At 46.3% G+C, this 13,807-nt stretch overlaps 1 protein-coding gene across 2 annotated transcripts in view; it reads left to right on the top strand.

Annotated features, from left to right (window-relative positions):
- Positions 1-12,177: 12,177 nt before the first annotated feature.
- The window catches only part of BCO1 (beta-carotene oxygenase 1), a 51,007-nt gene continuing 49,377 nt past the window's right edge, over positions 12,178-13,807 (top strand). The window contains exon 1 of one of the 2 annotated variants that reach the window (XM_010375151.2): positions 12,178-12,461. Coding sequence is in view for 1 of the 2 variants with exons in the window: in XM_010375150.2 (XP_010373452.2) it covers positions 12,398-12,461 (64 nt within the window). In the remaining variant the exon portion in view is untranslated. The remainder of the gene's footprint in view (positions 12,462-13,807) is intronic. The other variant, XM_010375150.2, reaches the window with a different exon arrangement.

The raw sequence follows: 13,807 nt of genomic DNA, 5'->3' as shown, positions 1-13,807 counted from the left end.
GGTGGACTGGAGGGGACTGGAGGTAGGGAGGCCTCACAGACCTGTTCCCAGAGGTTAAAAATAATGACAGTGGCTGGTGGCTGGAGGAGAGCGGACCAATCTGAAAGATTATTTAGGAGGTAGAAATATCAGGACCTGATAGTTTGGTTTTCTGTTTTGTTTCGTTTTGAGACAGGGTTTTGCTCTGTTGCCCAGAGCAAACGTGGAGTGCAGTGGTGTGATCATAGCTCACTGCAGCCTCAAACTCCTGGGCTCAAACAATCCTCCCACCTCCGCCTCCCAAGTAGCAGCGACTACAGGCATGTGTCACCATACCCAGCTAATTTTTTTTTTTTTTTTGAGACCATCTCACTCTGTTGCCCAGGCTGGAGTGCAATGGCATGATCTTGTCTCACTGCATCCTCCACCTCTCAGGTTCAAGCAATTCTCTGACTCAGCCTCCCAAGTAGCTGGGACTATAGGTGCATACCACCATGCCTGGTTAATTTTTGCATTTTTTAAAGAGGCGGGGTTTCACCATGTTGGCCAGGCTGGTCTCAAACTCCTGGCCTCAAGTGATCTATCCACTTCTGCCTCCCAAAGTGCTGGTACTACAGGCGTGAGCCACCACACCAGTCCCAGCTAATTTTTTTTTCTTTTTTTTTTGAAACGGAGTCTCACTCTGTCACCCAGGCTGGGGTGCAGTGGTGAGAGCTCGGCTCACTGCAAGCTCCACCTCCTGGGTTCATGCCATTCTCCTGCCTCAGTCTCCTAAGTAGCTGGTACTACAGGTGCCCGCCACCACACCTGGCTAATTTTTTGTAGTTTTAGTAGAGATAGAGTTTCACCATGTTAGCCAGGATGTTCTTGATCTCCCGACCTCATGATCTGCCTGCCTCGGCCTCCCAAAGTGCTGGGATTACAGGTGTGAGCCACCACGCCCAGCCAGCCCCAGCCAATTTTTTTTTTAAAGTTTTTGTAGAAATGGAGATCTTGCTATATTGCTCAGGCTGATCTTGAACTCCTGGGCTCAAGCAATCCTCTTGCCTCAGCCTCACAGAGTGCTGGGATTAAAGCTGTGAGTCACTGCACCCAGCCTCAATAGTTATTTTTTAAATTGAATTTTTGTCAAGCATCCTTGATTGAACCCTAATTACATACATGGTGGAAATTTGGTTTTCCAGCTCACACATCAGAATAATTTATTTTTATGTATTTATTTATCAGCAATGCCTTCTATATTTCAATCTTATCAATTCTTCCTCCTACGCATGGGATATTAGTGCTATATAAGTTATAGCACTTATAATTGTTATTTGCCTTCTCATCTTCCTTGTTAGACTTTGAACTCACTGAGGTCAGGAGATACGATTCTCCAGTTTTCTGTCTCTAATACTCCACATGACACTAGTCTTAACTGCTCTGTAGAATTGCACAATTAATGAATCTACTTAAATATTGATGGCATAATTTGTGGTCTTTTGTTAGGTGGTGAAGGTTTTTTGTTGTTGTCGTTGTTGTTGTTTGTTGTTATTGTTGTTGGAGATGGAGTTTTGCTCTTGTTGCCCAGGCTGGAGTGCAATGGCAAGATCTTGGCTCACTACAACCTCTGCCTCTCAGGTTCAAGCAGTTATCCTGCCTCAGCCTCCCAAGTAGCTGGGATTACAGGTGCCCGCCACTACACCCAGCTAATTTTTGTATTTTTAGTAGATACAGGGTTTCACCATGTTCTCCAGGCTGGTCTCGAACTCCTGACCTCAGGTGATCTGCCTGTCTCACCCTCCCAAAGTGCTGGGATTACAGGCGTGAGCCACTGCACCCAATGAAGTTTTGCCTCCAGGAGCCTGACGGAGGCTGTCTGGTTCCCCATGCTGTTTTCCCTTTGTGGGGACAGCAGCTGCCACCTTTGTGGGGACTTTGGCTGTCACTCTGCACTCTGCTACCTAAGATTTCAAAGATCTCAGTGTTATCTGGTCAACTTATCACCCTGGCTAATTAGAGGCACCATTTAGAAGCGAACTTAATTGAATAATTGCAAAGCAATTTAAATATGATACTATTATCTCCAAAAGGTTAATATTAACTAATGTTAGGTAATCATTTTGTAACCGGAGATATATAATTGCAAAATAAGGCTGTTGTGTTTTTAATAGCATGAAAACTTTTTGAACTCAGCTTTTATTTCTTAACCTTATGACTGTTCTATAGGCTCCACCCATCCTATGGGTGGGACAAGTGGCCTCAGGGAAGGAGAGACACCTCTTCCCTGCCCCTTCCCAAAATCACTCAAGGAAGAGGATCCCATGGTCAAATCTCCCACCCTCGCCACATATCGCACGATCTCTCACCTCACCAAGCTTCTGCTGCTTCATCCATAAGATGGGGATAATAATAGCTCCTGCCAAACAGTGCCTGTGCAAGGATTAGAAGATTCGATGGGTGCAAAATGCAGAGAAGGGGGCACACTCTATGTGAACTCCCTTCCTTCTCCAGCCCCGAAGTTCATGTTCTTCTTCTCCCCAAAAGGAGGAGGTGAAAGCATTCTACCTCCTCTGAGAGTAATTTAGAGCCTCCCAAGGGCTGACTGTGTGTGATTCACCACCCAGCCTTCTACCCTCCCAAAGCAAACCCAATTCTGCCATCTCTGGATTGCTACAGAAGCAGCACTGTCAACTTGTGCAAACAGGTGTGCCTTGTGAGGAAGCCAGGAGATCTCCAACCCGACACCAATGCCAGGAGGGGTCTGTTGGTAAAGGCCTCCATGCAATGCAGACCTCCTTGCAATGTAGACCTTGCTCTGTGTTTCTTCCCAAAGCCTCTGTGCAGTGCAGACTTTCTCCCTCTATGCTCCAATTTTCTTCCCAGTTTCCTCTCAGCAACTCGCACCTCCACTCCCACCAATCTGTTGGATATTTTCCTATTCCCTCCCTCCCTCTCTCTTCTGCTCTCACCTGTCTTGCTTCTCTCCCACCATAGCCCTACACAACGCACAGCTCTCCCTCCCACAATCCAGAGCAATTTGTGTAGTGGCCACCCCGTGTGATATCTTGAGTCTGGGCACAAGCAGTTTCTGCTAGTAGGAACGCTCTTCTTGTCTTCTCCACATGGCCAATGCCTAGCAATCCTTCAGGTCTTGGAGCAAACATTAGTCTTTCTGTGATGTCCACTCTCCACTATGCTCCTCCAGCCTTGTACGATGTCCCATACCTTCCTCTGTTGCCAAGCATGCTGTGTTCCATACTTGCAGAACAGATGAACGAAGATGCATGGACTAATTTACATTTTTACCATTGTCAGCCATGGGCTTCCCTGACATTGCACCCTCTCAACTGGCTTTCCATCCAGCCATAACTGCCTCGGCCTCCCTTGGTCACCTATAAATGCCATCTTAACAGTTCTGGTAACTCAGCACTGCCAAAAGAACTTTCTGTGATTATGGAAATGTTCTGTGACGGCACTGTCCAATATAACAGCCACCAACCATACAGGGTCACAGAGCCCTTGAAATGTGGCTACTGTGAATGAGGAACTCACTTTTTCATTTAACTTCATTGCAATTAACTTAGCAATTGTTAATTGCTTAGCAGCTACTGTGTTGAACAGCACAGCTAAACTGTCACATGAATAGCTTCATTGAACATCTTCTCCTAGGATGCTATTGCCTCTAGTATAAAGGTCATATTCTTAGAAATGCTGCACAGTGCAATCCTTAAACCACCTACCAGCTCCAGGTAGTGGAGATGAACATGGCTGCAAATACAGATTCTAGAGCCAGGCTACCGTGATTCAAAGCCCAGCTCAGGGATACTGAGCAAGTTTCTTAGCTTCTCTGTGCCTCACTTTCCTTATTTTTAAAATGGGGCAAAATCACCTAAACTCAGGATTATTGTGAGAAGGACACGGATTCATATGTGTAAAAGAGTTAGAAGAGGGTCTATCATATACAAAGCTCTCAATAAATGGCCAATGGTCCTCCTGCCTGGAAAGGCCACACCCTCCTCCATCCCCATTCAAATACTTCCCACTCTCAAGGGCTCAGCTGTGTACCCCCTCCTCCAGGAAGCCTTCTTTCCTAATCCTCCCCAGCATCACCAAGCTTTCCTTCCTCAGAACTCCTATGATACTTCCTATCTGTGTCTCTTGTTGAGCAGCTAGTCTAGGCAACTAATTATTACTTACTGTGTGTGTACATGACTTCACAGCCAGGCTAAAGGAGACTTAAATTCCAACATTCCTAAGTACTGGTGTCTACTTTTCAACTGCATGCAAGTAACTCAAAATTAATATGTTTGAGTATTATATTGACAGGCCATTCCAGTTTTTCTGTCTTTCTCAAGAAAGGGAGAAAGAATGCTCTGAATGTCTACTGTATTTTAAGCACTTTGTGACATACACAGTTTTACATTGTTTAATTTAAACTTTGTAGCCACTCAATGAGGCAGATGTTATAATTTCCCTTTTAGAGATCAGGAAACTGAGGGTCTGAGATTTAAGTACGTGGTTCAGACATTTAATTTGTAAATGGAAGAACTGAAACCCAAATGCAAATGTGATTGTCGGGGTAGCTAGTTTCCAAAGATGGCCTCAAAGGGACCACATAGCCCAGACCCTATAGTCACAGCCTTGAGTGGTTCCTCCTCATGGAATTTTTGCCGGCCCTGCGATTGGCTCTAACCAATAGAAGGTAGTGGAAGCTAAACTATGTCAGTTCTGGTGTAGTCTTAAAAGGTATTGGCAACTTCTGCTTCCTCTCTTTTGTGTCATTCACCTTTGGGAAACTTTTGATGTTATGTATTATAAAAAGTTTGGTTACTGTGCTGGAAAGATCTCACAGAGAGAAAGCGAGGCCAAGGCCCAGCCCCTCTAACATCCTAGTCAACTTCCAGCAACCATATAAGGAACCCTGAGCAATGAAAGCAGAAGAACCGCCCAGCTGAGCCCACTCAACCTGCAGAACTTAGAGAGCGTAGGAATGATTGCTGTTTTAAGCCACTACATTTTGGAGTGGGATGTTACACAGCAATAAATAACCAAAACTCTTAAATAAGATGTGCCATTTCCCTCTACATTGCCATTGCCCCTGTTCTCTTATGCACTGGCCAGTTTTCAGTCACGTTTTAAGGCAGTGAATGCATTATAGAAATTGTCTATGAAACACTCACCTTTGCTCTCCTAGGTCTTCCACAGCCAGCAGCTCTGAAAGGTGGGAAGCATTACAGTTTTGTGGGGAAGAACATGTACTGATCAGCTGTTGACCTACGTCAAGTTACTCCACATCTTTGAGACTATAAAAATAAGATGCTAGTGACATCCTTCTAGGGATGTGGAGGGATTAAAAGAAAGACTGCTACTAGAACACTTAGCACAGTACCTAGCACATGCAAGCATTCAGATCAGAGGCTGGAGGAGAGCAGGCCACAAGACAGCTCCTACTGGAACCAACCCCTCATCCCATTCTCCCCATATTAGTGAAAACAACAGAACACAAGGGTCAGGCCTCCATGGATTCAGAGCAATGCCAAAGCTTTTGAGGGGCAGAGCAGCTGCTGCTTCATGTCAATGGGTTTTCAACATGGAGGCAGCCCTGCAAACCACTATGAAACCCCTTTCCCTTTGGGAAATATATATCCAGCCTCAGCCTCCAAACAAAAAGAGCATCATGGGAGCCAAAAAAGGCAGAGACTAGGTCTCATTAATCACCTCCATTCCCTCACAGCTTGGCGTGTGGGAGGTGTCAGGTCCAAAAAGGCACAGATTTGTTTTGCTCAGTGCTACATTTCCAGCACATACTAGGTGCTCAATCAATATGTGTTGAATGGGCCAGGCTCAGTGGCTCATGCCTGTAATCTCAACACTTTGGGAGGCCAAGGCAAGTGGATCACTTGAGCTCAGGGGTTTGGGACCATTTGCCCAATTGCCTGGGCAATATGGCAAAACACCATCTCTACAAAATACAAAAAAATTAGTCCAGAGTGGTGGCACAGGCCTATTGTCCCAGTTACTCAAGAGGCTGAGGTAGGAGGATCACTTGAACGTAGGAGGTTGAGGCTGCAGTGAGTTGAGATTGCATCATTGCACTCCAGCCTGGGTGGGTGATAGAGTGAGACCCTGTCTCAAAAAAACAAGTGTTGCATGCACTGCCTGCAGCAGACACTGTCAGTTGCCTACCCCAGGCCATTCCCTCCTTTTTCCTTGCTAATGGAATTTTGACAAGATGCAGGTGGCAATGATGCCACTCCAGGGGTGACTCAGAGGAAATTAAAGTTCATTGGAGGCAATTAAAGTTCATCAGAGGAAATTAAATTAAGCTTCGTCCAAGGCAATTAATGAGCTCCTGTTCCTCTTGGCCGGGGATTGGTTGGGGTGGTCATGTGACACAGTTTGATTCAGCCAATGAGGCACAAGAGAAAATCTGCTCAGAGGATTCTGGGAAAAGTTTCCCTCCAGCATAAAATGAGAGGTCTACAAAGAAAACGCCTCCTCTGTCCCTACCTTATCTTCCTGCTTTTGCGTATCTCTATGTGAGGCCATAATTTCCAGGGTGATGGCAATCATTCATAACCAGAACTGAACAAGCCAAGGTTGAGAAGCTAACCTTCTGAGTCTGGAAGTGTGGAAGCCCTTACCAGGCGAGCTTCTGAGTCACCCAGCACGCCACCTCTTGAGGGCTTGATGTCTGCAATAAATGAGCATCTTTAGAGTTTCAGCAGAAGTTCTGTTACCTACAGCCAAAGTGTCTTCCCTTACTCATTGTGACTTAATGATATTGTTACGGGTTGAATTGTGTTCTGTAAAATTCATGCATTGAAGCCCTAACACCCCATATGGCAAAATGTGACTGTATTTGGAGACAGGGTCGTTAAAAGGGAGTTTCAGCAGATGTTCTGTTACCTGCAGCCAAAGTGTCTTCCCTTACTCATTGTGACTTAATGATATTGTTACGGGCTGAATTGTGTTCTGTAAAATTCATAAGTTGAAGCCCTAACACTCCATATGGCAGAATGTGACTGTATTTGGGAATGGAGTCGTTAAAAAGATGATTAAATTAAAATGAGGCCATTAGGTTGGCCCCGATCCAATTTAACTGGTCTCCTTATAAGAAGAGGAAATTTGATTGGTTACAGTGGCTTGTGCCTGCAGTCCTAGCTACTCAGGAGGCTGAGGCAGGAGGATCGCTTGAGCCCCAGTGTTAGACCGCAGTGAGCTATGATTGCACCACAGAACTCCAGCCTGGGGAACAGAGTGACACCCTGTCTCTTAAATAAATAAATAAAATTTAAAAATAAAAGAAGAGGAAATTTAGACACGCCAAGAGACAGCAAGGATGTGTGCACACAGAGAAAGATTATATGAAGACACAGCAAGAAATCAAACCCGCTACCTTGATCTTCCAAAGAACCTGATACCTTTTTTTTTTCCGTTTGTTTGTTTTTGTTGTTTTGAGACAGATTCTTACTCCATTGCCCAGGCTGGAGTGCAGTGGTGCAGTCACACATAGCTCACTGCAGTCTCGAACACTCCTGGCTGGAGTGGTGGGATCTCAGCTCACTGCAACCTCTGCCTTGCCACTTCAAGTAATTCTCCTGCCTCAGCCTACCCAGTAGCTGAGATTACTGGCATGTGCCACCATGCCTGGCTAATTTTGTATGTTTAGTAAAGATGGGATTTCACCATGTTGGCCAGGCTGGTCTTGAACTCCTGACCTCGGGCGATCCGCCTGTCTAGGCCTCCCAAAGTGCTGGGATTACCGGTGTGAGCCACCATGCCCAATCAAAACCTGATACCTTAATCTCAGACTTCTAGCCCCTAGAACTGTGAGAAAAAAAAAATTCTGTTGTTTAAGTCATCCAGTCTGTGGCATTTGTTACGGCAGCCCTAGGAAACTTATACAGATATCTGTTGTTATGTTTAATTTATTACCACCGTTAGGTTTTTTTGTGGTTTTTTGTTTCTTTGCTTGTTTTTGAGACAGGGTCTCTGTCGTCCAGACTGGAGTGCAGTGGTGCAATCATGGCTCACTGCAAGCTCAAACTCACCAGACTCAGGTGATCCTCCCACTTCAGCCTCCCAAATAGCTGGGACCACAGGTGTTTGCCACCACCACCACGACCAGCTAATTTTTCTATTTTTTATAGAGGCAAGGTCTCGCCATGTTGCCCAGGCTGGTCTCAGATTTCTGACCTCAAGTGATCCACCAGCCTCAGCCTCCCAAAGTGCTGGGATTACAGTCATAAGCCACCGTGGGCAGACTCCATTCGTATTTTAAAAAACCCTTATCTCATTATCTGTCCCTTGGGTGCAGTTGGGACCCGGATGAAAGAGCTTCCCATGCTCTTATATAAGAATGCAGTGACACCAACTCAAGACCCAAGACTGGCCCTCTCAGGGGACATCCACCCATTACTTCATTCAGTAAAAATCCAGCAAACAGCCATCGTGCATTGGAGCTGTGTAGAATTGTCAGGGTAAGTACTTTGAAGTCGGGCTGCCTGGCTGTGCTTCCTAATTTGACTCGCTCCTCACTGTGAGATTGAGGGCGAGCAAGTTATCTTCCCTGTGCTCTCTGACCTTGAGAATTGTTGTAGGAACACACATCTCATAGGACTGTGTAAGGCCAGTGTGAACCGGTGCAGGTAAACTGCTCAGTTGCTTTTCTGAATATGCAAAGATTGACAAGAAGGGAGAGCACAGTCACGTTTTGACTCATATAATTTTTTTTTTTTTTTTGAGACAGATTCTTGCTCTGTTGCCCAGGCTGGAGTGCAGTGGTGGGATCTCAGCTCACTGCAACCTTCACCTGCTGGGTTCAAGCGATTCTCCTGCCTCAGCCTCCGAGTGGCTGGGATTACAGGTGCACACCACCATACCAGGCTAATTTTTGTATTTTTAGTAGAGACGGGGGTTTTACCACATTTGCCAGGCTGGTCTCAAACTCCTGACCTCAAGTGATCTGCCCGCCTCAGCCTCCCAAAGTGCTGGGATTACAGACTTGAGCCACCGCACCTGGCAAGTTTTCACTCATATGGTTTTATTGTAACCCTTCCAACAAGCCCTGTGACATAAATACTGCCATCCCCATTTTGCTGAATCAAGTGAAGTTCAGAGAGGTCATGTGACAATAGCTGCAGAGTTGCTGAATCTCAGAGCTGAGGTCCATACCCAGGTCTTCTGACCTCTAAGCCCTGAGCACTTTCTTGCACCCTGGTGGTGTCGTTTTTTTCCCTGAGACTTTAGTGTATACCAGAAATTCCCATGTAATCCTCACAAGAACGCAGCTTTCACAAGCTAGGAATAAAGAACTCTGACATGGATACACATGTTTAGACCACACAGTAGGATAAACTGGCAAGTTATTGGAGGTCTTACTGGAAAGGTGGATCAAAGGGAAATGCCCTGTAAGACAATGGGAGGAAAAGGTAAAGGCATTGATTGGTAACTGTCTGAGACAAAGTGCTTTCGTTAGACCCTTTACAGTAGGCTTGAGGTGCTAATACCATTATGCCTCACTTTACAGTTGAAAAAAGAGAGGCTCAAAGAGGATAGAATGGCCCAGGCACACAGAAAATGGACGAGCTGGCCAGGCGCAGTGGCTCATGCCTGTAACCCCAGCACTTTGGGAGGACAAGCGGGGCAGATCACTTGAGGTCAGGGGTTTCAGACCAGCCTGGCCAATACGGTGAAACCCCATCTCTACTAAAAATACAAAAATTAGCTGGGGGTGGTGGCGGGCACCTGTAACCCCAGCTACTCAGGAGGATAAGGCAGAAGAATCGCTTGAACCCGGAAGGCAGAGGCTGCAGTGAGCCAAGATCACGCCACTGCACTCCAGCCTGGGCGACAAGAGTGAGACTCCATCTCAAAAAAAAAAAAAAAGAAAAAAAAAGAAAAAAGGATGAGCTGTAATTTTGTTTTTTGAGATGGAGTCTCACTCTGTCACCCAGGCTGGAGTACAATGGCACCATCTTGGTTCACTGCAGCCTCCACCTCCTAGGTTCAAGCGATTCTCCTGCTTCAGCCTCCCGAGTAGCTGGAATTACAGGTACTCATCACCATGCCCGGCTAATTTTTGTATTGTGTTTTTAGTAGAAACGAGGTTTCACCATGTTGACCAGGCTAGTCTTGAACTCCTGACCTCAGGTGATCTGCCCACCTTGGCCTCCCAAAGTGCTGGGATTACAGGCATGAGCCACCATGCCCAGCCAATGAGCTGTAATTTGAATTTAGTTTCAACTCAGGCATGTAGCATCTTTCCTCAGGGTCAGGTCTTCTCAACACCTGCTGCACACATGTAGGCACTTTTTATTATTTATTTATTTATTTATTTATTTATTTATTGAGACGGAGTCTCGCTCTGTCACCCAGGCTGGAGTGCAGTGGCGAGATCTCGGCTCACTGCAAGCTCTGCCTCCTGGGTTCACGCCATTCTCCCGCCTCAGCCTCCCGAGTAGCTGGGACTACAGGTGCCGGCCACCAAGCCTGGCTAATTTTTTATATTTTTAGTAGAGACGGGGTTTTACGGTGTTAGCCAGGATGGTCTCGATTTCCTGACCTCGTGATCCACCCGCCTCGACCTCCCTATTTTTTATTTTTGAGATAAGGGCTTGCTTTGTTGCCCGGGCTGGAGTTCAGTGCTATCACAGTTCACTGCAGCCTCAAACTCCCAGATTCAAGTGATCCTTCCACCTCAGCCTCCCAAGTAGTTGGGACTACAGGCGTGCGTGCGCCACCATGCCCAGCTAATTTTTTTTTTTTTTTTGGTAGAGACAGAGCCTCATTATGTTGCCTAGGCTGGTCTTAAATTCCTGGGCTCAAGTGATCCTCCCGCCTTGGCCTCCAAAAGGGCTAGGATTACAGGTGTGAGTCACTATGCCCAGCCAATATAAAAAAACTGATGGCTGAGATCCACCTTCAGAGATTGTGCGTCAGTGGGTCTGGAGTAAGGCCCAGCACCGGTACAGTTAGTGCTGCCAACCAGGTGATTCCAATGTGTGCCAGGGCGGAAGCACAGCCAGAACACACAGCTGTCCGGAATGAATGGCTCAAGGTGCTGGCATGTGGTCTCAGCCCAGACCAGACATCATTATTCTCAGCTGGCTTGCATAAAGGCCAATGCCACCGCCTTTTCTTACTCTACCCACAGAGCAAATGACTGGTTCTTTCTTTAAGCAAAATACGTTCAGATGAGTTCATTAACTTCAATCAGTGCATACAGCAAGCTGAATATGAATTTCAGGCAATGGCAACACGTCAAGATACACGAATAATAGGGAAGCTCAGAGCAAATTCAGGCATCGTTTTGCCCTCTTGATAGACCAGGAAGTTGAAATGAAGTTTCTTTTTTACGATTCTGTTTACTTATTTATTTTTTGAGACAGAGTCTCACTCTGGCCCGGCTGGAGTGCAGTGGTGCCATCTCAGCTTACTGCAATGTCTGCCTCATGGGTTCAAGTGATTCTCCTGCCTCAGCCTCCTGAACATCTGGGATTGCAGGCGTCCACCACCGTGCCAGGATAATTTTTGTATTTTTAGTAGAGACAGGATTTCGCCATGTTGGCCAGGCTGGTCTCGAACTCCTGACCTCAAGTGATCCAACCACCATGGCCTCCCAAAGTGCTGGGATTACAGGCATGAGCCACCACTCCTGGCCCGTCTTTTTTACTATTCTTTATAGTTTCTGAGAAAAGTTTTTGGTTCCCGTTCATTATTTTTTAAATGGGTACATGAAACATTTTGTCTCCTTCTTCCAAAAAGAAAATAATTAAGTTGCTCTTTATGTATGATTATTAGAGGGGAGCATCAGGGCCTTTACTAAAAACAAAACAAAACATAAAACCTTACCTGTCCCTGCTGAAGGGGTTCCCTGCTGTGCACCAGACATTCGCATGATCACGGAGCTCACCTCAAGGCTCTCCTAATTCCCAGCATCTCTGATGGCCTCGACTGCCTCTCTTCTTGTTGTGATCATAAACATCTCCAGCTCTTGGATTACGTCGGGCAACATAACAGGAGGCACTGAATTCTCTCTGCTTTTTAGAACCTAGCCCAAAGCAAGCGTTTTTTTTTTGGTTAAGCCAAAAGCGAAACTGGAGAGGGAAAGCTGAGGGTACAATAAGAGGATTAAAGATTAGCTATGACACATGGCTTGGAAATTAACCTTTAACCAAACATCTTATAAATAACGCCAGCGCAGCTTCTCCTGTGAATGTAAAGAGATCCTGGGGTCTCGGAGAGGGAGAAGTCACAGCCAGCCAAAAAGGAAAAAACAAAGGCAGAAATGGCATCAGGAGAGACAGAGATGTGAAGGAGGGAAGGAGCAGGAGAGCAGGAAGGAAACGCAGGAGGAGGGAGCAGCAGCTCCTTTGAACACAGAGGAGGATCTGTTTGCTGTTAAAATCAGTCTCCCTCGGCACCCTGAACGATGGATATAATATTTGGCAGGAATAGGAAAGAACAGCTGGAGCCTGTGAGGGCCAAAGTGACAGGTGAGCATTCTGATAAACACTGGGCTCTTTCTTCTGTTTATTTTATTTTATTTATTATTTTTTTGAGGCAGAGTCTCGCTCTGTCACCCAGGCTGGAGTCCAGTGGGGTGGTCTTGGCCCACTGCAACCTCTGCCTCCCGAGTTCAAACCATCCTCCCACTTCAGCCTCCCAAGTAGCTAAGATCACAAGCGCCCACCACGAAGCCCGGCTAATCTGTGTATTTTTAGTAGAGACGGGGTTTCAGCATGTTGGCCAGGCTGGTCTCGAACTCCTAACCTCAAGTGATCCGCCTCCCTCCGCCTCCGAAAGTGCTAGGATTACAGGGGTGAGCCACTGCACCTGGCTTCTTCCTTATGTTTAGATGGACACTTTTTTTCCTGATTATATAAGTAATACTAATTGTAAATTACTTTTGGAAAGTCCAGAAAACCGTACAGAGAGGGGATACATTTTCTGTGAAAATGGTGTGCTTTTACACATTATAACTCCGTTTCCAAAGGGAGGAGAGTCAGTCTCACTGTTTCCAGGAAAAAAGCTTTGGAATGCCCCAGTGGGTGCATATACAACGGGATTAATCTGCAAACTGCTGCCTGTCTCAGATGCATGATGTATTTGTGCAAATGTATGCATTCTAAATTAGTTTCAAAATGCTTAGAGGGGCGTGCATGAGCTCCCACGCGTGCACATCCACCACGCACACTTGCAGGGGATTGCAGTCTGATGTGATTTTCTGTCAGAACTCACAGGTGTCAGCACCTGTAGAGCCTATAGGAGTAGGACTTTCTATCCTTTAGAGGGCCTGTGTCTCACTTCATCTTTTGTATCTCTTGCTTTTTCCTCCTCGAACCATCTTGTTTGTTCTCTAAAGGGCAGTTCCTGGTTCTGGACTCCCAGGTCCCCAGAGTGGTACTCGCTCAGTTTTTTTTTTTTTTTTTTTTTTGAGACGGAGTCTCGCTCTGTCGCCCAGGCTGGAGTGCAGTGGCCGGATCTCAGCTCACTGCAAGCTCCGCCTCCCGGGTTCACGCCATTCTCCTGCCTCAGCCTCCTGAGTAGCTGAGACTACAGGCGCCCGCCACCTCGCCCGGCTAGGTTTTTTTTGTAATTTTTAGTAGAGATGGGGTTTCACCGTGTTAGCGAGGATGGTCTGGATCTCCTGACCTCGTGATCCGCCCGTCTCTGCCTCCCAAAGTGCTGGGATTACAGGCTTGAGCCACCGCGCCCGGCCTCGCTCAGTTTTAAGAACAGCTGAGTCAGCTCAGGCCCGCAGACATTTTCATCTGCTAGATGGACTTCAGTTGCTCATAAGGAGAGGACAACTGTGAGTGATTTTTGTGAGAACACCAGA

This window comes from Rhinopithecus roxellana, chromosome 20 (genome assembly GCF_007565055.1).
Source record: "Rhinopithecus roxellana isolate Shanxi Qingling chromosome 20, ASM756505v1, whole genome shotgun sequence".
NCBI classification, from domain to species: Eukaryota; Metazoa; Chordata; class Mammalia; order Primates; family Cercopithecidae; genus Rhinopithecus; species Rhinopithecus roxellana.
The sequence above is the reverse complement of the archived record's forward strand: the minus strand, read 5'-3'. Positions and strand labels throughout refer to the sequence as shown.